We start from the raw sequence: 21,357 nt of genomic DNA, 5'->3' as shown, positions 1-21,357 counted from the left end.
GTATGTTTTTCAGTCAAAGAAAATACTTATCTCAATTCCAGGAAACACTTGCTGATGTTTAACCAAAAAAAATGAAATAACTAAATTATTTTTTAAATAAAAAATTGTTAAACCGGGGTTTATGGACTTTTTCATATATTTTTTTATTTTTAGATAATTTGTTATTTTAATAAATATTAAATATAATTTAAAAAATAAAAAATGATTGGGTATGTATATTTGACTTACCGGCGTGCTTAGATTTGTCATCATGTTTAGACCGCATACAGTGTTTGAAAGTGATATTTTTTAATGTGGTTAGAATTATGCATCTTTACAACTTTGTTTTAGGTAACGAGTATATAGTATGCCAATTTTTAATTTGGTGTTAATAATTTTTTATTTTTTTCTTTTTTTTTCTTACCTCTTGTTTTTTTTACTTGGCTTTTTGAATTTTTAAAGTAGCTTTCCAATTTGTTTTTTCTTCAAATTTAATATATATTATTTTGATTATTATTTGTTTTATTTAAAATAAATTATAAAATAATAACTCCTTTTTAATTTCATCTTCCTTAACTTTTTATATTTCATATTTAGTCCTCGTTTCTATAATAAACTTAAATAAAAAAAAATAAATTATTAATAAGTATTTTTTTAATTTATTTTTATAATATGACTAAATATTAAAAAATATTTTTCAACTTATTTTTATAACATTGTTAGGATAGTCTATTTTCTATAAAATAATTTTAAAAAACTATTTTTTTGACAAATAAACAGACCTTAATGGGTGCATATAATTGTGTGATTGTAGGACAATTGTCATTCTTAATTATGGGTATGAGTTAAGAAAAAGGCTGGAACCACTAGGTTTTGAGTTCAATTCATGGGTTGCCAAATCAATTTACATTTGATATATATTTTTATCAAATTCATATTATTTTATTTTTAAAAAAATTATTAATGTTAACTTGTGTTCATGGCTAAATTGGTGTTTAATTAGGTTAATTAGATCACAAACTCGCATACTAGCTTAACCAAATTTAATTAAAACAATATTTTTTTAGTTTAAATTAAAAATTTATTCCAATCAGGTTCAAGATCATAAATATCTCGTATCAATCCACCCGGTCACTGTGATGCATACTTGGATGGATAGCTTTATAGGCAAGAGAATTGGAATAAAATTTGGTTAAGGACTGATTTCCTAAAGACCAGAGATTCAAAATAGTTTTAAACTTATTAGCCGAATCGAAATCAAAACAGGCAAACAATGCATTAAACAACCACCTCAAAGTTCTCTTGTTTTCTTTGTAATGTTCAGACATGGAAGCTTATACGTAACTTCCTTTTCACATCCCCCCCTCGGCCTAAAAGTCTGGGGTTTGAACGTGTCTTTTCAAGCACCAGAGAGCCATGACATACAAGTAGCCCTTCGTGCTCGGCAAGTCTCTTGGAGTAAGGACCGAGATCCGTGAAGATTGGTCTGGATGGGTTTATTCTAGTTATTTACTCGAGCCCAATGAGCTGCCTGGGCATCTTCAGTGAGAAATGGGCTTCCATTGTATTAAACGGCATACAATATTAAAAGCCCAAAAAGAAAAATGCTCATGGCATCTGGTTAGATGTAGATGTTGTTGCTTTGTCTACACTGGGTATTTGTCCATTGGGTCGACAAGTTCGGTTTAGGACACCTGGCTTTCACCCAGCCCGACCCGTTTTCATATCCCGACATTGGAATGCTTTTTGTTCTGGAGTTGCTATTAGCACACCATTTGTGTTTACGGGCACGACCTTTTCTATTTTTCTTCTTTCTACAATTATTACTTGTGAGTTGACTGGGTCAACATGTACGTTAGTGAGTTGCTGTTATTATTATTATTATTATTATTATTATTATTATTATTTAAATGTAAAGTATTTGAGCTCGTTTGCAAGTAAAAAACTAAGTTTCTACAGCTCAAAGTCAGTTTTTTATACATTGTTAAAAGGTTTGGAAGTGTAGTTGTATTATTTTTTTGAAATATTTTTTATTTTAAAATATAGTAAAATAATATTTTTTTTTATTTTTAAAAAATTATTTTTGATACTAGTATATCATAATAATTTTAAAATATAAAAAATTAATTTTAAAAAATTAAAAATTAAAATTTTTTCAAAAATATTTTTAAAATATAAAAAAATAACAAACAAGATCCAAGTCCCGTAATCCATGGCCTCAAAAGATTTAATGCTATTGGGATTCAAATTTGAAATCCTGAAGGGAGTAAACTCCTATTTAATGCTACTGGGATTTTAATAAATTAGTTAAAATTTATGAGAGTGAACCTCACTAAATTAATCAAGTTACCTATCGACCTGTTTAATCATCAATACTGAAATAAATTAAAAAACAAACCCACCCGAAATACCTATAAAATAGTTCTGAATTTGATAACTATTAAAAACAAGAGGTAGGGTAAGAGAAATTTTACGGGGCATGTAAAGATTATATCTAGTATTTTTTTTCCCTTTAGAATAATATATCTAGATAGTAATTAATATTATTAGTTACTTCTTAGGTAGGAGGTAGAAATTTCGAACGGAATGTCTATATTGCCAATAGCCTCTGCCTTTTCACTTTTTTCCAAGTTAAAACTGTCCAGTGACAACGAATCATGAGGATTTTCCACGTTAGAGGATTTCACGAAGAGCTCGGCGCTGTTGCGCCTTCGCTCTCTTTGTCCAGTTCCACTGAAATTGCTGCTGTTCCAGGTAAGTAATCAAAATAATTCCATTCAGTTACCGTGCAACATCAACCAGTTCTATTCCATACCGTAAAGCACACAAATTCTCTTCTTTATTGCATTTTCAATCATTTTGCCTTCAAGATTTTAAACCCTAAAATACCCAGTTTAGCTCTCGTCTTGCTTTCGTTGGTGAATCAGATTTTGTTGGTTTGGAATTGTCCTTGAGAAAATCTAGCTTAACATTAGTATTGTTGTAAGTTGCTCCTGTTGAACTCTTGTTAACGTTCACTGTGCCTCGATACCTGATTGCTGAATTTGTTTCTTTCTTGTTAATAAATTAGAAGCAAAGAGAACCACCCCACTTCCCATGTGAAATGGACACAGAGCTGGACCGAATTAGCAGCTTGCCTGGGCATGTTTTAGACCAGATTTTATCAGTTTTGCCAATTAGAGATGCAGTGAGAACTAGTGCTTTATCAAGAAAGTGGAGGTACAAATGGTCTCAAATTCCTCATCTTGTGTTTGATACTCAATGCGCCTCGATAACTTCACAGGATCAAACTATAGTCAAGAATAAGCTTGTCCATATTATCGATAGTGTGCTTTTACTTCACAATGGTCCAATTTACAAGTTCAAACTATCTCACCGTGACCTCTTAGGTGTTAGTGATATTGATCGATGGATTCTTCATTTATCTAGAGGTTCTACCAAGGAATTTGTACTTGAGATATGGAAAGGGCAGCGTTATAAGTTGCCTTCTTGTTTGTTCTCGTTTGTGAACTTGACTCATCTGGAATTATTTAATTGTTTGCTGAAACCTCCTTCGGCTTTCAAAGGATTCCGGAATTTGAAGAGCCTTGACCTTCAGCACGTTACCCTGGCACAGGAGGTGTTTGAGAATCTAATTTCTAGCTGTGCTCTGCTTGAGAGGTTGACGTTGATGAACTTCGATGGCTTTACTCATCTTAAAATCAATGCTCCCAATCTTCAATTTTTTGACATTGGAGGTATTTTCGATGATGTTAGTTTCGAGAATACTTCTCTGTTGACTCTGGTTTCCATTGGATTGTATGCGAATGTCAAAAATGACCGGCATGTGTCTCATGGGAGTTCTAGTAAATTGCTCAGGTTTTTTGTTAATCTGCCCCATCTTCGAAGACTTGAGATTCAGAGTTACTTTATTAAGGTAATTTCTCCACCAATCTTATTTTTAGTACATCAGTCTCCCTTGAAATTATAAAGAGCATCTAATGTAATTTAATTGTTTTTGAACTGCATCAATTTGTGCCTTTGTTTTCAATGGTCGTAATATTAAGATTTGATAATTTAGTTTTTTTTTTTTTTTTTTTTTTTTGTAAGGGTCAGTGGAAAAACGCCACCTTATTATAAGATTTCCAGGTTATTCCATCATTTTGTTTCTCTTCTGTCCTCCAGTATTTGGCTATCAGCAAAGTTCCAAGCAGGTTGCCAAAACCATGCATGGATTTGAACTACATTTCTATACGCATAAACTTCAATGACTTTGAAGAGAATTCCGCTGCCTTGTGCATCTTGAGAAGCTGCCCCAATTTGCAAGAAATAGAGCTGTTGGTAAGTGACCTCTTATGTGCTTATGTGAAATTTTATGTTGGTTGCATCGTGATTTTTTTAAAAAAAAGAAATTGTCCGATCAGTTTATATCCGATGCCACTGCATGGGGAAACTACAAGTTTCTGATATCTAGCATCCATGTAGGGTCGCCCAGAGGAACAATCTGATGTGGAACCACGAACTGGTTTCTGGGGAGATGACCAATGGAAGTGCCTATTTGGCCACCTGCGGCTAGTGAAAATGGTTGGCATCTCTGGCATCAGATCTGAACTTGATTGCATTAAGTTTCTGCTTTCAAACTCTCCTGTGCTTGAGCAGATGACTGTTAAGCCTGCTTCCAACGAGGGGGGATGGGAATTGGTAAAAGAATTGCTGCGCTTTCGGCGAGCCTCAATCCAAGCAGAAGTCATTTATCTGGACCCATAACTATGAACTGTGGGAGTTGGGCAGGCACTGTTACTGAAAAATACTTCCCATCTAAATGTAAATAGAAAATAAACCTTTTCTGTGTCTGCACCATCCATTTACGTTTTGATTAAAACACTGGCCTGTTACAATTAGCAAGTTGTTATTATCTATTAATCTGAAATCATGTGCTTGCGTGCATGACTTAGCTTCTGGTTTTTGCTGCCATTTTATGGTTGGTTGTGCGAGCTCTTTAACTGTCTTGCAGTGTTTTTATGTTTAGCAGTCGGGGTGAAATTGTTTTGTGCTAATATTTTCTTTTCAGCTTAACGAGCATCTCCTCCTGTGCATCAATGGTGGTATTGGAGATCACGATGTCCAAAGAACATACCTTTTTACTTCTAAATTTAAGCTTACATGGTCTCTTTTGATAGAATTAGCCGTGTGTTGTCTCCTTTTTATGTTGAAACTCGTCCACCTTGATTCTTTTATAGTGAAATTGAATTGCATGATTGGAATTGATTGAACACTCTTTCATTTGCTTTGGTTGATCTCCATCTACTCTCCTAGCAAAGGCCATCCGTCTCAAATTTTTATTTATTTTTTTATATCGGTATATCAGTTAAAATTATTTAAAAAATAAAACATATATTAATTTAATTCTTTTTAATTAAAATATACTCATAAACACTCAATTAAAGGAAGTCAAGGGATGGCTCTTAATTCAATTAAATTCAACATGAGAATGCGATAAAAAAGTATTTGATTAAATAAATATATCATATTTAATTATTTTTGTTTTATTAATCATATAAATTGTTTGTTTAATTGGATAATGACACATAATAATAAAAACTCAAATTGAATATAGTTTCATTGATTGTGAAAAAATAAATAAATTAGATAATCAAAACATTATTATTGTTTTTTTAAAAAGATAATCAAAACATTATTATTGTTTTTTTTTTTTTGAAAAAACATTATTGTTGTTATTGAAAAGAAGTAAAAAGGGTTAAGAAAAAATAATAAATGGGTACTATCGTCAATTCAAGAAACATTATCCCCTCGCTCAACGTCCATCTTCACCCTCTCAAGAAGCCATCGCTAAAACCTTTCCCTTTGGCTAATGGAAGTTTGAAACCGGGAAAATGGCAATCTCAATCGCCTCTCTCACAACATCACTCTCTTCACTCTCATTTTCCTCTCAAATTTCCCAGAAACCAAACACCCTCTCATTTTCCCGGTCGAATTCTCTTTCTTTCTCACTCTCCCACCCCTCCAAACAACCCCTTACTCTCCGTGTTTCCGCCACCGTTTCCTCGCCTGAAATCACCACCACCACCACGGACCTCAAGAAATTAGTGAAATCGAGACTCCCTGGTGGTTTCGCCGCTCAACCTATTCATGGCACTGGCCGCCGTAAATGCGCTATTGCGCGTGTTGTTCTTCAGGAAGGCACTGGCAAGGTTATCATCAATTACCGTGATGCCAAGGTCCATGACAATGCCAATTCTCCATCTCTTTTACATTCTCTCAATTTTCTTGCAATATGATTGTTTTAAAAATATGGGTTTTAATCATTTAATGATTTTATCTCAATTTTATCAACTTATAAGCTATTAAACTTTCTGGGAGCTGTGGCTTTTTGGTTGCTGGATTGTTCTTTATATTCTCATTTTATTCCATGCTTCTCTAGTGTTTGCAGCCGCACTGAAGCAAGTTTTCAGGATTTTATCAGTAAATATCCATTTTTTTTACCTGAAAGCTTGTTACGTGGAAAATTTACATGGTACAGCAAGCTGTTTTATGAGTAATGAGTGTGTTTGATACTTGTCAATTCTCCAATATACAAACATTTGAGAGAAATACAAACTGAATTAAGATTATGATTGATATAGTTATTGCTCATTGCAACTGTACTGGTCCTTGTTCCAGTACAGTTTTCACCTTTCTTGAGATACTTTGCCGATGATCTAGTTCCAGTCCCCTTGAAGCAGGTTTAGGGAAGTTGAATACTTTTTTTGGATGGAAAAAGTGTTGTCAGTAGTAAAAACCTGGACCTACTGCAAATCCAAGGACTTGTGAGTTAAATCAAAGCAGTAGATTTTTTGAATGAGTACATACTTCAATGAGCAGAAGTTCATTTGTCATGCGTTCATCCCAATTCCAAGTGCTACAATAGATACCAAAGTTCCAAGTCCACAAATGAGGATGGCAATTTATATCTGCATTGCAGCCCTGTTGCATAGCATGTACATGTTATGCCATAATCTGGCCCTTGAGTTCTGACTATTGCTGTGATCATGCTACTCTTTTGCATTCGTTTTTCTTTCCCCTGCATGTTATGCATCCTTTGTGATGGGGCTTTCTATCACTGTATAGGAATATCTTCAAGGCAATCCATTGTGGCTTCAATATGTGAAAGTCCCACTGGTAACTTTGGGGTATGAGAGCAGCTATGACGTGTTTGTCAAAGCTCATGGAGGTGGCCTCGCTGGTCAGGCTCAAGCAATCTCCCTTGGTGTTGCCCGCGCATTGCTAAAGGTGAGTCAGGACCACAGAATCCCTTTGAAGAGGGAAGGGCTTCTAACCAGAGACTCGAGAATAGTTGAGAGGAAGAAGGTTGGTCTCAAGAAAGCTCGCAAGGCCCCACAATTTTCCAAACGTTAAGGTTGGAAATTATTGCTCAAGTCTCCGCTTATCTGCCTTTGTTTGTACATGTTCTTGTAGCTTGGTCTGTTAAAAAAAATTCCATGTATTTCAGCATCAGATACAATATTATTTTTGGGTGAGCAGAAGGAATTTACTTTTAGTGATTTTGTTTTTCATTTGGAGGTTTGTTGAACCGTGAATTGTTCATCTTGTTTTTGGTTAGAGATGCTCGTGCTTTTTCATTGAAGGCTGAGTTTGATACGGGAAAAGAATTTGCCAGAATAGTTGTGAATTATACCAGCAGTTGCTTCGTTGAGGAAATCAACTTGCATTACCATGAATTAGTACCAAGTTGATGCTGCATCTGCAGTGGAGAAATATAACTGCTTCAGGCACAATGACAGGAGAGGAAATGGGCAAATGAAAATAAACACGATGCTTACATTCATCAAAAGTTTATAGAGGAAAAGCACACCTGAAAAAGGTTGATCACCCAGACGGAAAAAGAGAGGTCACTTTGAGCTCCTGTCCGATGGCAGATGCAAACACCATTTATATCAGAGTTTGAGCTTGCTAGCTTTTTTTAAAACATCTTTTATGACTTGTCACTGCAACTTAGCTTCAAGATACATCTTTGGTCTCGTCTCTTTATTACTTTTTTTTTTTTTTTAGATTAACGCGGGTGTCCGGGTCAGTTTGCGCGCACCACGATTAATCTTAACTAATCTTATGGGTTCTGAAGTTAACGACCATAAGTTAACGATCATGTAAGCCTTCAGTGACTATCATATAAGCAACTAAGAACTCGAATTTGAGATCAAAGAGAGCAAACCCTTTAATCCTTCTGAGATCACAGAGAGAGCAAACCCTTTAATCTCAATTCTTTATTAGCTTTGATTAGATGAGTGGCTAGGGTTAAATTGATATAAAATCAACAGGTAAGATATTTTAATAAATTATTAGAACAGCAAGGAGCCGGATATGGAAGTTCACTGCTACAGTCTACTGTCAAACAGGGTGAGCGATAGAGCAGGGCATATCGTTGACTTTGATAATGGGGCTTGCTTATAAGGCCCTCCCGAGATTAGAATAGGCGAGGATCTCGGGTATCAATAAATCCAAGCCCATGATGCTCACTTCCTTGCAGTATCCTTCTATGATTCCTAACAGATCGGTGAAGCCGAGCCGAACCAGAAGGGAGAATCATACCGCTTAGCTTGGTTCAATTTTATATTTTTTTAAAATAAAAAAAGTTTAGTTTAATTTATAATCTGTTTACTTGGATTATTTTTTATATGATTTAATTTCATATATTTTTAGTTTATAATATGTTTTTAATTTATAGTGAGTTTTTAGATTTGGTTCCATTTAGTTTGGTTTTTAGTTTTAAAATAATATTCTAAAATCTAAAATCAGAATAAAACCAAGCATAATTTAAAAAAAATCTAATGCAAAAATTATCTAAAAAATTCAAAATAACATTCGGTCCAGTTAATTTAAAATTAATTTTTACAAGTATTTTGTTGGATTCAGCTATTTCTTAAGCTTGAACTTATTTGTATATATATTAATATATCCGTATAATCTCATTCAGGATAATTAAATCCATTTAGATAACATGTGACTTGTCGTTCAATTTTTTTTTTTTCAAAGGGAAAATGGATGGCATGTATAAACAGTGAGCTAACATGATATATTATGTTGAGCGTTTGGTTAGTGAATGTCGTGGCTTGTTCGTTGTATCACACGGGGCTTGGGTCAGGGTCACAGGTACAGATCCCAATCAAGGAAGTTGAACCCTTGAGGCAGCAAATGATGTGTCGTTCATATATTTTTATTTTTATTTTTTTCAAGAGAGGAAGGGGAGGATGGCATGCTAGATGCTTAAGTTGAGATTGAGGCTACGTGTTCAAATCTTATTTAAAGCAATTAAATCATTTTAGGTCATAAACAGTGTGTCCTTCATGATTTTTTTTTAAATAAAAACAAATAACATGTCGTACGTCACAGGTCATAAACAGTGTGTCCTTCATGATTTGTTTTTAAATAAAAACAAATAACATGTCATACGTCACTTGTAAAAAAAAAAAAAAATAGATGTGCCAGCCTCTCTCGGGTCAGAAACTTTGAATTTTTTTTTTTAATATGCAAGTGATTTTTTTTATTGGCCATTTTATCCCTCGTTCTGTTTTTCATGTTTTTAGTTTTTCTGTTCATTTTCATCATTTAATATGTTTTTTTTTTATTTTATGTTTTTTATCTGTTTTTTTAACTTATTTAATAATGAGTTTTATTTAATTTATATCACTTGATTCGATATTGGATTAACGATAAATCAGTTTTTATATTTTTTATTATGTAATACAGCTTTTTTGCCCTTTCTTTTATTTTCATTGTTTAATATGTGGTTTTTAATTTTTTTTGGGTTTTTAGATTTTTTTGTTTTAATTTCATAATATAATATAGAATTTTTATTCTTTGAAATTTCATAATATAATATAGAATTTTTATTTAATTTTATTCTTTAGTTTTGAGTTAAATTAATATGTTTCAAGTCTTTTATTTATCATTTAAATTTCTTTTTTGTAAATAATTTTTTTATGAATATTTTTTTCTGTATGTCTTTTGTAGAATAATTTCTAAATATATGTTTTGATTAATATCTATTCTCTATCAATTTTTATTGATTAATTATCCTGGGCTGTGGTTTTTTTGATGGTTGGTGTAATTCATGTGTAATGTTATATATATATATATATATATGTATATATGCATGTATTGATTTTTATTATAAATAAATTTTAATAGATAGATTGAATGAACACATGACATGTATTGTAATATTAAATATATTAATCTATAATAATTTTTTAATTTTTTAAATTATATTTTTATTTATCATGACTTTTTTACAAGTTTTACTTACAAAATGATTATTTGAATTTTTTTGTATGTTTACTATTTTTTAAAATGTAATAAAACATGTTGGAAAATTCCACATGTTTAAAGTTTTATAATGTATTGGTGTTTTTAATTTGATCTTATTCTTAAAATTTCTTAGTTTTTTTTTAATTATTTTATAAAAAAATTTAATTACTAGTAATTTTATTTTTCAACACAAATTAACACAAATTGATAGAGTATTGTTTTTGTCTCTTTTTTATTTTATTTTCATTTTTTAGTACGTGGTTTTTAATATTTTGGGATTTTTTGTTCATATTTTTTTAATTTTATAATTTAATATAAAGTTTTTATTTAATCTTATTGTTTATTTAATTTGCTTCAATTCTCTATGTTTTTTATCATTTAACAGGTGACCCTGTATATTTTTTTTTAATGATTTTTTCTTACCAATATCTTTTTTTTATGTCTCTGTGTAATAATTTGTAAATATATACTTTGATTAATATCTACTCTCTATAAATTTTTATGATCTTGTTTAGTTTTTTTAAAATAGTTATTATTGATCAATTACATACGTGTTTTAGCTTTTTTTGAAGGTTAGTATAATTCATATTAATTTTTTTAAATATATATAAAACTTGTATAGATTTAATATGTATTTTTAAATTACTTTTAACACATGTATTATTGTATAATATGTTTTTATTCAATAAAATTTATGTGTATTGATTTTTATTATAAATCAATTCTAATAAATAGATTTATTAGATACTGTATTGCAATATTAAATATCTTGATTTACATTAAATTTTTACTTTTTAATTATATTTTTTATTTATCATTCATGATTTTTTTTTAAAATTTTATTTATAAAAATAATTTCTGATTTATTTGACGTGATGTGTTCATAAATTTTTTAATATATATATATTTTAATATAAGAAAACATCTTGAAAAATTCTGCATGCTCAAAGTTTTATAATGCACTGATATTTTCAATTTGATCTTACTTTTAAAATTTTTTAGTTTTTTTCTTGATTTTTTTATAAAGTTTTTTATCTATAATTTTATTTTTCATTCCAAGTTGATAATATATATTTTTTATAAAGTCACTGTAACCTCTATTATTGAATTTGTCACCTTCTTTTGAAACATATCTGCAACGTCTAAATATTTTAATGAATAAACAATACAAGCCCACGATAATGCGCGCACCACCCACCATTCGTTTTTATTGTGTGCAGAGACTCTCAATTTTCATCACTAATTATAAAGAAAGAGGGGTGGTCCCCGAAGAGCAGAACAATATCAGAAAGGGTGTCGAGTTGGATAAAAAGGCAAGTCGGGTTTCACGCTAGCCTTATAATATCTATCTAATTCAACTACAAGATCTCAAAATAGTATTTTTCTAATTATTTTACATATAAAATAAACCGACCCTCCATAATAAAAAAATCCCTACATTTTTCTAATCCTTTTATTACTGGGAACGCGTAAAACGCTGAGCCGTGTATAGTTTAAGTTATCCGTCTATTTAGAAGTGATTAAAGTTACTTTTAAAATATTTTTTAAAAGTGATTAAAGTTACTTTTAAAATATTTTATAAATTAAAATTAAATTTTTTTATTTTTTAAAATTTAATTTTAAAATTAACATGATTCAAATTATAACAAATTAACTTTTAATAAAAAATAAATTGAATTTTTAAGAAACAACGCTTTCAGTGTTTAGAAATAGAAATGGGGCTCAAATTATATATTTTTTAAAAATTAACTTTTTATATTATTTTAATATATTATACTAAAAATATATTTTTTAAAATAATAAAAAATAATTTTAATATATTTTAAATAAAAAATATTTTAAATAACAAATTAAAAAAAAACTATAAATAGTTGTCAGTGGACCGCGTAAAACAAAAGCAAGCTGGCAGTCCACCTAACCCTCTCTTATAATATAAGAATAAATCTTGGCTGTATATCTTCTAACTAAGAAATCAATCCTGGCCACTAACTCCAGCTCTTCGATCTATAAATAGAGGCACCCATTCATTCAATTCTTTACCTGCAAGCCATCCGGCGAGGCATTAATCTAGTCTCTCTCTCGGTATTTCTTCCGGCTTCAGGTTCTTGGTATCTTTATTCTTCGTTTACTTCTTTCGATATTTTTGCTAATTAGGGTTTCAGCGATCCGTGGATGCTATGGTTTCAGCGATCTGTGGATGCAGGGTTTCAGCGATAAGGGGAAACTAGGTTTTGTCATACGATCCGTAAATTATGATTTTGCTCTCCTGCTCTACGCAATTAGCGTTTTTCGATTTACGAAATCTTCTCCTGATATTGAATAGTTTTAGATCGTGTTGCATATGCTTGGAGTTTGGATCATCTTCTGTGCCTCGTGTTTGATTTGCCTTTAAATCTTTACTATGAATTTGAATTAATTACTCAAATTCGCATGATAGACAGTTGGTCTTGTCACTTCCAGGATTGAAATCGTTTGGATATGCTTATTTGGTTGTAATCTTGACGTTTAGAAGATCCTGCCTTGAATTTTGGCTTTCCTTGCGTTGGATTCATCCTCTCAGCAATTTATTGTAGCTCTGCTTTGTGGTATTTGGTGCGGGTCTATATTGGAAGCTTAAAGCTAATGTTTGAGGAAACATGGATTCAAAGAATTATTTTCTACATGATTTTTTTTGGAACACGTGACAGTGCTGGAGGGCGAGTTATGTGAGAAAATGTAGTCTGGGTGGTTTGGTTTCGTTACTTCCTCTTCAGTTTGCGCGATTCTGAATTAATTTAACAAGTCTTTTTTGCAAAATGGTGTCGCACTCTTCTCATTTGTGCGATCATGATGCTTATAGCAGGACATGGGGACCCCTAACTTTATAATCAATCTTTTTGGAACCTGTGACAGTGCTGGAGGGCGACTTATGTGAGAAAATTTTGTCTGGCTGGTTTGGTTCCTTTACTTCCTCCAGTTTGCATGATTCTGAATTAATTTAACAAGACTATTTTGCAAAATGGTGTAACACTTCTCATTTGTGCGATCATGGTGCTTACAGCAGGGCATGGTGACTCCTGACTTTATAATTAATCTTTTTGGAACCTGTGACCGTGCTGGAGGGCGAGTTATGTGAGGAAATTTTGTCTGGTTGGTTTGGTTCCTTTACTTTCTCTTCAGTTTGCGTGATTCTGAATTAGTTGAACAAGATTTTTTTTGCAAAATGGAGTCACACTTCTCATTTGTGTGATCATGATGCTTATAGCAGCGCATGGTGACCCCTAACTTTATAATCAATCTTTTTGGAACCTATGGCTGTGTTGGAGGGCGAGTTATGTGAGAAAATTTTGTCTGGCTGATTTGGCCTCCTTTACTTCCTCTTCAGTTTGCGTGATTCTGAATTAATTTAACAAGTCTTTTATGCAAAATGGTGTCACTCTTCTCATTTGTGTGATCACGATGCTTATAACAGGGCATGGTGACCCCTAACTTTATAATTAATCTTTTTGGAACCTGTGACAGTGCTGGAGGGCGAGTTATGTGAGAAAATTTTGTCTGGTTGGTTTGGTTCCTTTACTTCCTCCAGTTTGCGTGATTCTGAATTAATTTAACAAGTCTTTTTTGCAAAATGGTGTCACACATATCATTTGTGCGATCATGATGCTTATAACAGGGCATGGTGACCCCTAACTTTATAATCAATCTTTTTGGAACCTGTGGCAGTGCTGGAGGGCGAGTTATGTGAGAAAATTGTCTGGCTGATTTGGTTACTTTACTTCCTCTTCAGTTTGCGTGATTCTGAATTAATTTAACAAGTCTTTTATGCAAAATGGTGCCACACTCTTCTCATTTGTGCGGTCGTGATGCCTATAGCAGGGCATGGTGTCCCCTAACTTTATTCTCGATTGCAGTCAACAATTCTCATTAATTGCCACTTATTTTAGATGCTGTCCTTTTGTGGCTCCCAGGACCCCTTTAGTTTTCGAATGGAAAATGAAGTCTGCTTTTTCAGTGCTTTAAGGAATGTTCGGGCTGGCATATTTCAGAATCAACACTTATGCGGTCATGATGCTTGTAGCAGGGCATGGTGTCCCCGAACGTTATTTTGGATTGCAGTCAACAATTCTCATTCCCAATCCCACTCATTCTAGATGCTTTTTCAGTGCTGTAAGGAATGTTTGGGCTGGCATATTTCGGAATTAACTTGGTGTTGCTAGGGCTGCATCTTTTCATTTTCATCCGCCAAGATTTTTTATAGCTGATCACTTTTCAACACTTTTAACTTTGATTTCTCATTTTGATCAATAATTTTATGTTGGCCTCCTGTTTTGCTTGTTTTCTTGGCCTTTTGTCAGTGGTTTTATGTTGACTTCTACTAGCTTCATATCCATCTTCAACAATAGGGCTGTTTTCTTTGCTCTTTTATCTCTATATCCTTTTCAACTGCTGACAGCTCCCTCTCAACAATTCTTTTATTTGTTTTATTTTGTGCAGATATTTTCTAGATGATTATGTTTTCCACAAGATCACCATTTACTTCCTTACTTTGGTTTTTTGATTCAGTTTCCAATCACATATCAAAACAAATGTTTCATTCTAGTCAATAAGTTTACTTTAACAAAACATAACTAGTGTCTAACCTTCTCGCACTTGTTTTTCTAGGAACGTTGCAATTTATCAAGGAACATATATGGGCTGCAATTTTTTGGGAGTGTTTATCCCATTAACTACCCTTGTCCTTCCTCAACTTGTATTATTCTGTCTTGCATTAAAATTTTGATTGTTAAGGGTAAGATTCCTATTACGTGTTTTGCAGGAGCATGGAGTTGAACAATGGTTTTTTTTTTTATTACATGATGCTTTGGAACCTGCTGTCCTCTTTCTAATTTTGTATTTGTAACTTACTCAGTTTCTATATTTGTACGTTACCCAGTTCTACTACTTTAATACAGATTGGGTGTGAATTGTAATCGTGTGTTCTTTTAGGGATCTCTTAGGGATCTATCAAGCATTATAGGGAATGCCCTAAAAGTGAACAAGGAATTATAACTTGGTGCAGTCTGCTTAAAGGAGGTGGTTTCTTGTTACTGGTTCTACAAGCTTCAAGTCTAAGCTTTACCACTAGGATCCATTTTTTATATTCTCTCGTTTTGTTAAATATTTCTATGTTCATTTTTATTTCATTTTATGCAGATGTTTCTAGATGATGATGTTTTCAAGAACAATGCACCCAGTGTCTTGTGATTGACTTTTTACATTTTAATCTACAATTTGTTCTTGGTCTTACAAAACAGTAACTTTTATCTTCTTGTTTGTGTTTTTTTCTAGGACCATTCATGCTTGTTAAGGAAACCATGACCTAGAGTTCAGCTTTACCTGGTTATTATATTTTAGTCTTAAGTTTTGAGTTTGTGTTATTCCAGGAGCATGGACTTTGAGCTTTTGAGTCTTTTACTTGTGCTAACAAAATTGCAGTGACCTAAGTTTTAGCTGAGATCATTTATGTTAGTGTTTGACCTTTAGTTGGACACTTTTCTAGGATCTTTTAAATTTATCGAGGACCATGTTCGAACTACAATCAACCCAGGAAGCATTACCTACTTCTTTTCCTTTCTTTGCTTGTATTTTCCTTTTATCTTGCATCAAGATTTTGAGTGTGGTTTAAGATTCTAATTTATGTCTTTCCAAGAGCATGATGTTCGAACAATGAGTGTCTAGTTTCAGATCACTTAAAAAAATTAACCCTGGCCAGTCTTCAAGCTATAAATAGAGATCATCATCCTCACAATCCATTACATGCAACTGCAAAATTATGGAACTATGTCTTTCTTTACCCTTTTGGTTTCATATTTTTGGCAGCCATCTTCTCTCTTCATCGATTCTTTCTTTTGGTCGTCTGTGTGCGCTTTCTGCAATCTGTGAAGGCCAGGGTTTTCAGTGATGAAGGAAATTTAGGGTTTCTTGAACTATGAAGTTTTTTTAGTGATGATGAATATTTTTAGTTCATTTTGCTTATGAATGGAGTTTGGATCCTTGTGTGGCAGTTTTGTTGAATTTGCTTTTGATTCTACTACTTCCAGGACTGAAATTAATTGGATATATATATTTTATTGGAATCTTGACGTGGAGAAGTTTCTGCCATGTTTTTTTGTGATAGAGAATGGTTTCAACAGTTCTGACAAGTTTTGTGTCCTTGATCTTCGTTACCCTGTTTTTCATATGCTTTCATCAATTTTTTGTCCTAGTTTCGCACAGTGGCATTGGATGTTTCAAGAGAATCCCTGACTAACAGGGAATTAATGGTACGAGGCTAATCAAGCTGTCAATTTGAGAAAACATACAAGTCAGATTTATTTTGGAAAGAATATTCTGCTATTCTCATACAAGTTAGATTCTTTTTGGACCCTACTTGACAGTGATTGGAGTGCATGCCATATGAGAAATTCTAGCCTAGCTGGTTTGATTTCCTTTCTTTCTCCTCAGATTGCATTGTTCTGAATTAAATAAAGCTTTTCTTGGCTTAATGCTGATATACCCTACATTTGAACTGATCATGTTGCTTTCAGGAGGGCACGGTGTCACTTAACTTTATTTTGGTATTGCAGTCAACATTCTTAACTTTATTTTGGTATTGCAGTCAACATTCTTAACTTTATTTTGGTATTGCAGTCAACATTCTTAACTTTATTTTGGTATTGCAGTCAACATTCTTAACTTTATTTTGGTATTGCAGTCAACATTCTTATTTTTCACCATTTGTTTTAGATTCTATTTGTTTAATGTTTTCTAGGACTCCATTTGTCTTGTAATGGACAACAAAATGTTGTTTGCTTTAATGAATGTTTGGCAGGCAAAGTTCTGGAACTAACTTGACATTGATTGAACCAATAACTTTTCAACAGTAATAGATCAAGTGTCTTCAACTTTCTTCTCATTTCAATCATTACATTTGTCTTGGCTTTTTTCTTTGCATGTTTTTCCTGGATCCATTCAGTTTTTGAGGAACATACAAGACTATGATTATGCTGGAGTGTTAAATGCATTGCATACCATTCAAATTCAATGCTTGTTATATTTTTTATGGCACTAGGACATACTAGAGTGCTATTTTTAAGCTTTGGTTTGCAGGGTCATTGACTTCGCGCAATGAGAGTTATGCTATGAAGCATTTGAAACTTGCATTGGAGACTTAAGTTTCTCTTGAGTCCTGTATAATCTACACTGGTTAAATAAGCATTTGGGTTTGACTGTGTGTTCTTCCAAGATTTGCTTGAGATTCTTGCAGTGGGTTTTTTGTTACCTCCAAGCTGCTTCAAATTTTACTTGCGATGGGGCTGTTTTCTTTACTCATTTCTCTCCATATAACTTTCAACTTCAGACAACTGTGTCAACAGTTGTTATGCTTGCTTATTTTTGTTTTATTTTGTGCAGATTTTTTCTAGATAATATTTTCAATAAGATAACACCAAGTATTTCCTAACTTTTCCCTTTCATTTATTTTAAATTAGTGTTTCTTAACTTTGTATTTTTCGTTCTAGCCAACAAGTTTTAATTTATACTAAAATATAACTTGTGTCCGATGTTTGCTTGCATGTTTTTCCAGGATCCCTCCAAGTTATCAAGGAACATATGTGGATTATGATTGCTTGGAGGTGTTTATTTCAGAGTACTCTTTCCTCTGCCTTGCATAAAATTTGAGTGTTCAAACTAACATTCTGATTGATTTTTTTTTCTAGAAGCTTATAGTTGGACAATGGTGATTCTTTGCAACTTGCACTTCTATTTTAAATTTGTATTTGTGTGTACAATTTCTTCTTTAATTCTTTTAGGATCATAGTAAGCCTTCCAGGGCATGGGCAACTCGGTGCTGTCTGCTCAAGGCAATGGTTTTTGTTACTGGGTCTATCAGCTTCAAGTCTGAGCTTTATCAGTAGGAGCCATCTTGCTTTACCTTGTTTTTCTTATAAATTCTTTTTTTGCCTTGCTTTGGAATCTCTCTCTCTCTCTCAACATTTTTTATGTTCGTTACTTTAATTCCATATCGGGCAGACACCTAGATGGAGTTTTCTGAGAAAAATGCATTTAGTGTCTTGTAATATTATTTTACATTTCAATCCACTGGTTTTCTTGACTCTACAAAATATTACTGTTGTCTGCTTCTTTGTTTGTTTTTCCAGTATCCTTCTTGTTGCCAAGGAATGCATATGAACTCGAGTTTATAGCCAGGGAGTGTCAAGTATACCACGTGCTTATTGTGTTGTAGTAAGTTTTTGTTTGTGTTATGCATATAAGCTCGAGTTTAAGTCAGGGAGTGGTGGACGTGCTTTATTGTACTGTAGTGAGATTTTGTTTGTGATATTCCAGTTAACAATTGAGTCTTCTGCTTGATGCTCATGATTGCTGTGAACTAAGTTTCTGCTTTGCTGTTTTAAATGCTTTCATCTGTTTAATAGAGCAACAGTTCCAGATTACTTGTGTAACTAGAATTTTACCTTCAGTTGCATGTTTTTGTAGGATCCTTCCAAAATGTATCAAGAACCATATTTGGATGACAATTAGATCCGGAATCATTGCCTACATCTTTTCCTTTATCTGCTTATATTTTTTTGCCTTTATGAAACTTTGAGTGTATGATTTAAGATTCCAACTTCCTGTCTTTCCAGGTGCATGAAGTTGGAACTATGAACATCTTTTATATGTGATGCTTCAAAATTTGGCGTGCTTATAAGTAATTCTTTATCTCTGCCTTTGTGTCTGTTAATAAAATTTCTACTTGTTTAAAAGGATCATGAAGTATTTAGGCAATTGTTTGAAAGCAAACAAGGAATTATAATTGCTAAGCTCCACCAAGAGGATCCATTTTTCTTTACTATTGTTTTCATTATCAGTTTTCAACAGTGATGGATAAAGTGCCTTTTCCCTTGTTTTCTCATTTCAATCGCTAAATTTGTGTCTGCTTTTTGCTTGCATTTTCTTCAGGATTTGTTCAGTTTGAAAGGAACATATAACACTACGATCACCCTTCAATTTAATCTTTTTTGTATTTTTTCGCGTGGCACTGGGACATGCTAGAATGCTAATAGTAAGCTTTTGGTTTTCAGGTTCATGGAGGCATATTGGGTGCTTTTGAAACTTCGACTGGAGAATAATTTCATCTTTAATTCCTTTTCCAAGTCTTATATAATCTATACGGGTTAAATAACCAGCTTTTGATATTAATCGTGTAAATCAACTTCACCAATAGTGATAGTGCTGTTTTTTTATCTCTCTTATTTCCCCATTTCAACTTCTGACCATTCTCCTGCTTGCTTAATGCTTACAAGTATTGTTGTCAGGGTCATGGACTTCGTGCGATGAGAGCGCTTAAATGGTGCTTTTTGAAACTTCCACCGGAGATTAAATTCATCTTTAATTCCATCTTTAATTCCTTTTCCAAGTGTTATATAATTTATACGGGTTAAATAGCTAGCTTTTGATATTAATCGTGTCTTACTCCCCTAGTCTATCATCAACTGTTTAGATGAAATTTGGTTTAGTTTGCTTGTGCTTTTTGCACAGTGTCTTCTTGTTACTTTCTACCAGCTTCAAATCAACTTCACCAATAGTGATAGCACTGTTTTTTATCTCTGTTATTTCCCATTTCAGCTTCTGACCATTCTCTTGCTTCCTTAATTTTCTTTTATTTTGTGCAGATACATTATGGCTGATAGTGTTTTCAACAAGAGTACACAGTTTCTTAAGATGCCTTTCCATTTTAGATCAAAACGAGTTTTTGCTAAACTTTACCTTTTCATTCTAATCAACGAGTTCTTTTCTACTAAAATATAACTAGTGTCTGACCTTTACTTGGAAATTTTTTTCTAGGATCCCTCCAATTTATTGAGGATGTGGACTACAGTTATCTGGGAGTGTTTATTTCATTACCTACCCTTTCCTTTATGTGCTGGTATTTTTGTCTTGCTGCAAGTTGTGTCTTTTCTGGAGAATGAAGTTGATAATTAGTTTTTTTTTTCCCCCTTTACATGAGGCTTTGGAGCTTGCAGTCCTCTTTCAACTTGGTGTAGTGGTTTGTAGGCAAGGATGTTTTCAAGAACATTGTACAAGTATTGTTGTCAGGGTCATGGACTTCGTGCGATGAGAGCGCTTAAATGGTGCTTTTGAAACTTCCACTGGAGATTAAATTCATCTTTAATTCCTTTTCCAAGTGTTATATAATTTATACGGGTTAAATAACTAGCTTTTGATAATAATCATGTCTTCTTCCCCTATTTTATCATCAACTGTTTAGATGAAATTTGGTTTAGTTTGCTTGTGCTTTTTGCTGTGTCTTCTTGTTACTTTCTACCACCTTAAAATCAACTTCATCAGAAGTGATAGTGCTGTTTTTTTCTCTCTCTTATTTCCCCATTTCAGCTTCTGAGCATTCTTTTGCTTGCTTAAGTTTCATGTGGACTACAATTACCTGGGAGTATTTATTTCATTACCTACCCTTTCCTTTCTTTGCTAGTATTTTTGTCTTTTACTAAGATGCGTGTCTTTTCTGGAGAATGAAGTTGATAATGAGTTTCTTTTTTTTCCCTTACATGAGGCTTTGGAGCTTGCAGTCCTCTTTTAACCTGGTGTGGCGGTTTGTAGGCAAGGATGTTTTCAAGAACAACGTACAAGTATTGTTTTCAGGGTCATGGATGATCTCTGTTATTTCCCATTTCAGCTTCTGACCATTCTCTTGCTTCCTTAATTTTCTTTTATTTTGTGCAGATACATTATGGCTGATAGTGTTTTCAACAAGAGTACACAGTTTCTTAAGATGCCTTTCCATTTTAGATCAAAACGAGTTTTTGCTAAACTTTACCTTTTCATTCTAATCAACGAGTTCTTTTCTACTAAAATATAACTAGTGTCTGACCTTTACTTGGAAATTTTTTTCTAGGATCCCTCCAATTTATCGAGGATGTTGACTACAGTTATCTGGGATGGTTTATTTCATTACCTACCCTTTCCTTTTATGTGCTGGTATTTTTGTCTTGCTGCAAATTGGGTGTCTTTTCTGGAGAATGAAGTTGATAATTAGTTTTTTTTTTCCCCCTTTACATG

The 21,357-nt window shown here is 32.8% G+C and overlaps 2 protein-coding genes and 3 long non-coding RNA genes across 5 annotated transcripts; 4 read left to right on the top strand and 1 right to left on the bottom strand.

The window, feature by feature from the left end:
• The first annotated feature begins 2,562 nt into the window (after nucleotides 1-2,562).
• On the top strand, nucleotides 2,563-4,932 carry LOC105130389 (F-box/FBD/LRR-repeat protein At1g13570-like). Its single transcript, XM_011032877.1, has 4 exons — nucleotides 2,563-2,733; nucleotides 3,050-3,895; nucleotides 4,144-4,299; nucleotides 4,444-4,932. The coding sequence occupies exons 2-4, from the start codon at nucleotides 3,083-3,085 to the stop codon at nucleotides 4,723-4,725; spliced, it is 1,251 nt and encodes a 416-aa protein (XP_011031179.1). The 5' UTR covers nucleotides 2,563-2,733; nucleotides 3,050-3,082; the 3' UTR covers nucleotides 4,726-4,932.
• Nucleotides 4,933-5,746: 814 nt separating this feature from the next.
• On the top strand, nucleotides 5,747-7,514 carry LOC105130380 (30S ribosomal protein S9, chloroplastic-like). The gene is made up of 2 exons (XM_011032865.1): nucleotides 5,747-6,197; nucleotides 7,087-7,514. Exons 1-2 carry the CDS (start codon nucleotides 5,853-5,855, stop codon nucleotides 7,372-7,374), a joined length of 633 nt encoding a protein of 210 aa, XP_011031167.1. The 5' UTR covers nucleotides 5,747-5,852; the 3' UTR covers nucleotides 7,375-7,514.
• Nucleotides 7,515-12,310: 4,796 nt separating this feature from the next.
• Nucleotides 12,311-16,921, top strand: LOC105130376 (uncharacterized). The gene is made up of 3 exons (XR_843232.1): nucleotides 12,311-16,426; nucleotides 16,509-16,565; nucleotides 16,680-16,921. It is a non-coding gene; the product is annotated as an uncharacterized LOC105130376 (long non-coding RNA).
• A 2,737-nt stretch (nucleotides 16,922-19,658) lies between these two features.
• Nucleotides 19,659-20,184, top strand: LOC105130329 (uncharacterized). Its single transcript, XR_843219.1, has 2 exons — nucleotides 19,659-19,867; nucleotides 19,956-20,184. It is a non-coding gene; the product is annotated as an uncharacterized LOC105130329 (long non-coding RNA).
• On the bottom strand, nucleotides 19,819-20,792 carry LOC105130334 (uncharacterized). The gene is made up of 2 exons (XR_843221.1): nucleotides 20,748-20,792; nucleotides 19,819-20,187 (listed from the first exon to the last, which is right to left on the bottom strand). It is a non-coding gene; the product is annotated as an uncharacterized LOC105130334 (long non-coding RNA).
• Nucleotides 20,793-21,357: the final 565 nt, after the last annotated feature.

Source organism: Populus euphratica, unplaced genomic scaffold (genome assembly GCF_000495115.2).
Source record: "Populus euphratica unplaced genomic scaffold, PopEup_1.0 scaffold2.1, whole genome shotgun sequence".
Classification (NCBI taxonomy): Eukaryota; Viridiplantae; Streptophyta; class Magnoliopsida; order Malpighiales; family Salicaceae; genus Populus; species Populus euphratica.
The sequence above is the reverse complement of the archived record's forward strand: the minus strand, read 5'-3'. Positions and strand labels throughout refer to the sequence as shown.

Excerpts from the sequence above, each read along its gene's own strand:
- LOC105130389 (XM_011032877.1), top strand. The coding sequence starts at position 3,083 with ATGGACACAGAGCTGGACCGAATTAGCAGCTTGCCTGGGCATGTTTTA. Across the intron at positions 3,896-4,143 it reads TTCAGAGTTACTTTATTAAG|TATTTGGCTATCAGCAAAGT; the intron begins GTAATTTCTCCA and ends TCTGTCCTCCAG. Across the intron at positions 4,300-4,443 it reads TGCAAGAAATAGAGCTGTTG|GGTCGCCCAGAGGAACAATC; the intron begins GTAAGTGACCTC and ends GCATCCATGTAG.
- LOC105130380 (XM_011032865.1), top strand. The coding sequence starts at position 5,853 with ATGGCAATCTCAATCGCCTCTCTCACAACATCACTCTCTTCACTCTCA. Across the intron at positions 6,198-7,086 it reads TCAATTACCGTGATGCCAAG|GAATATCTTCAAGGCAATCC; the intron begins GTCCATGACAAT and ends ATCACTGTATAG.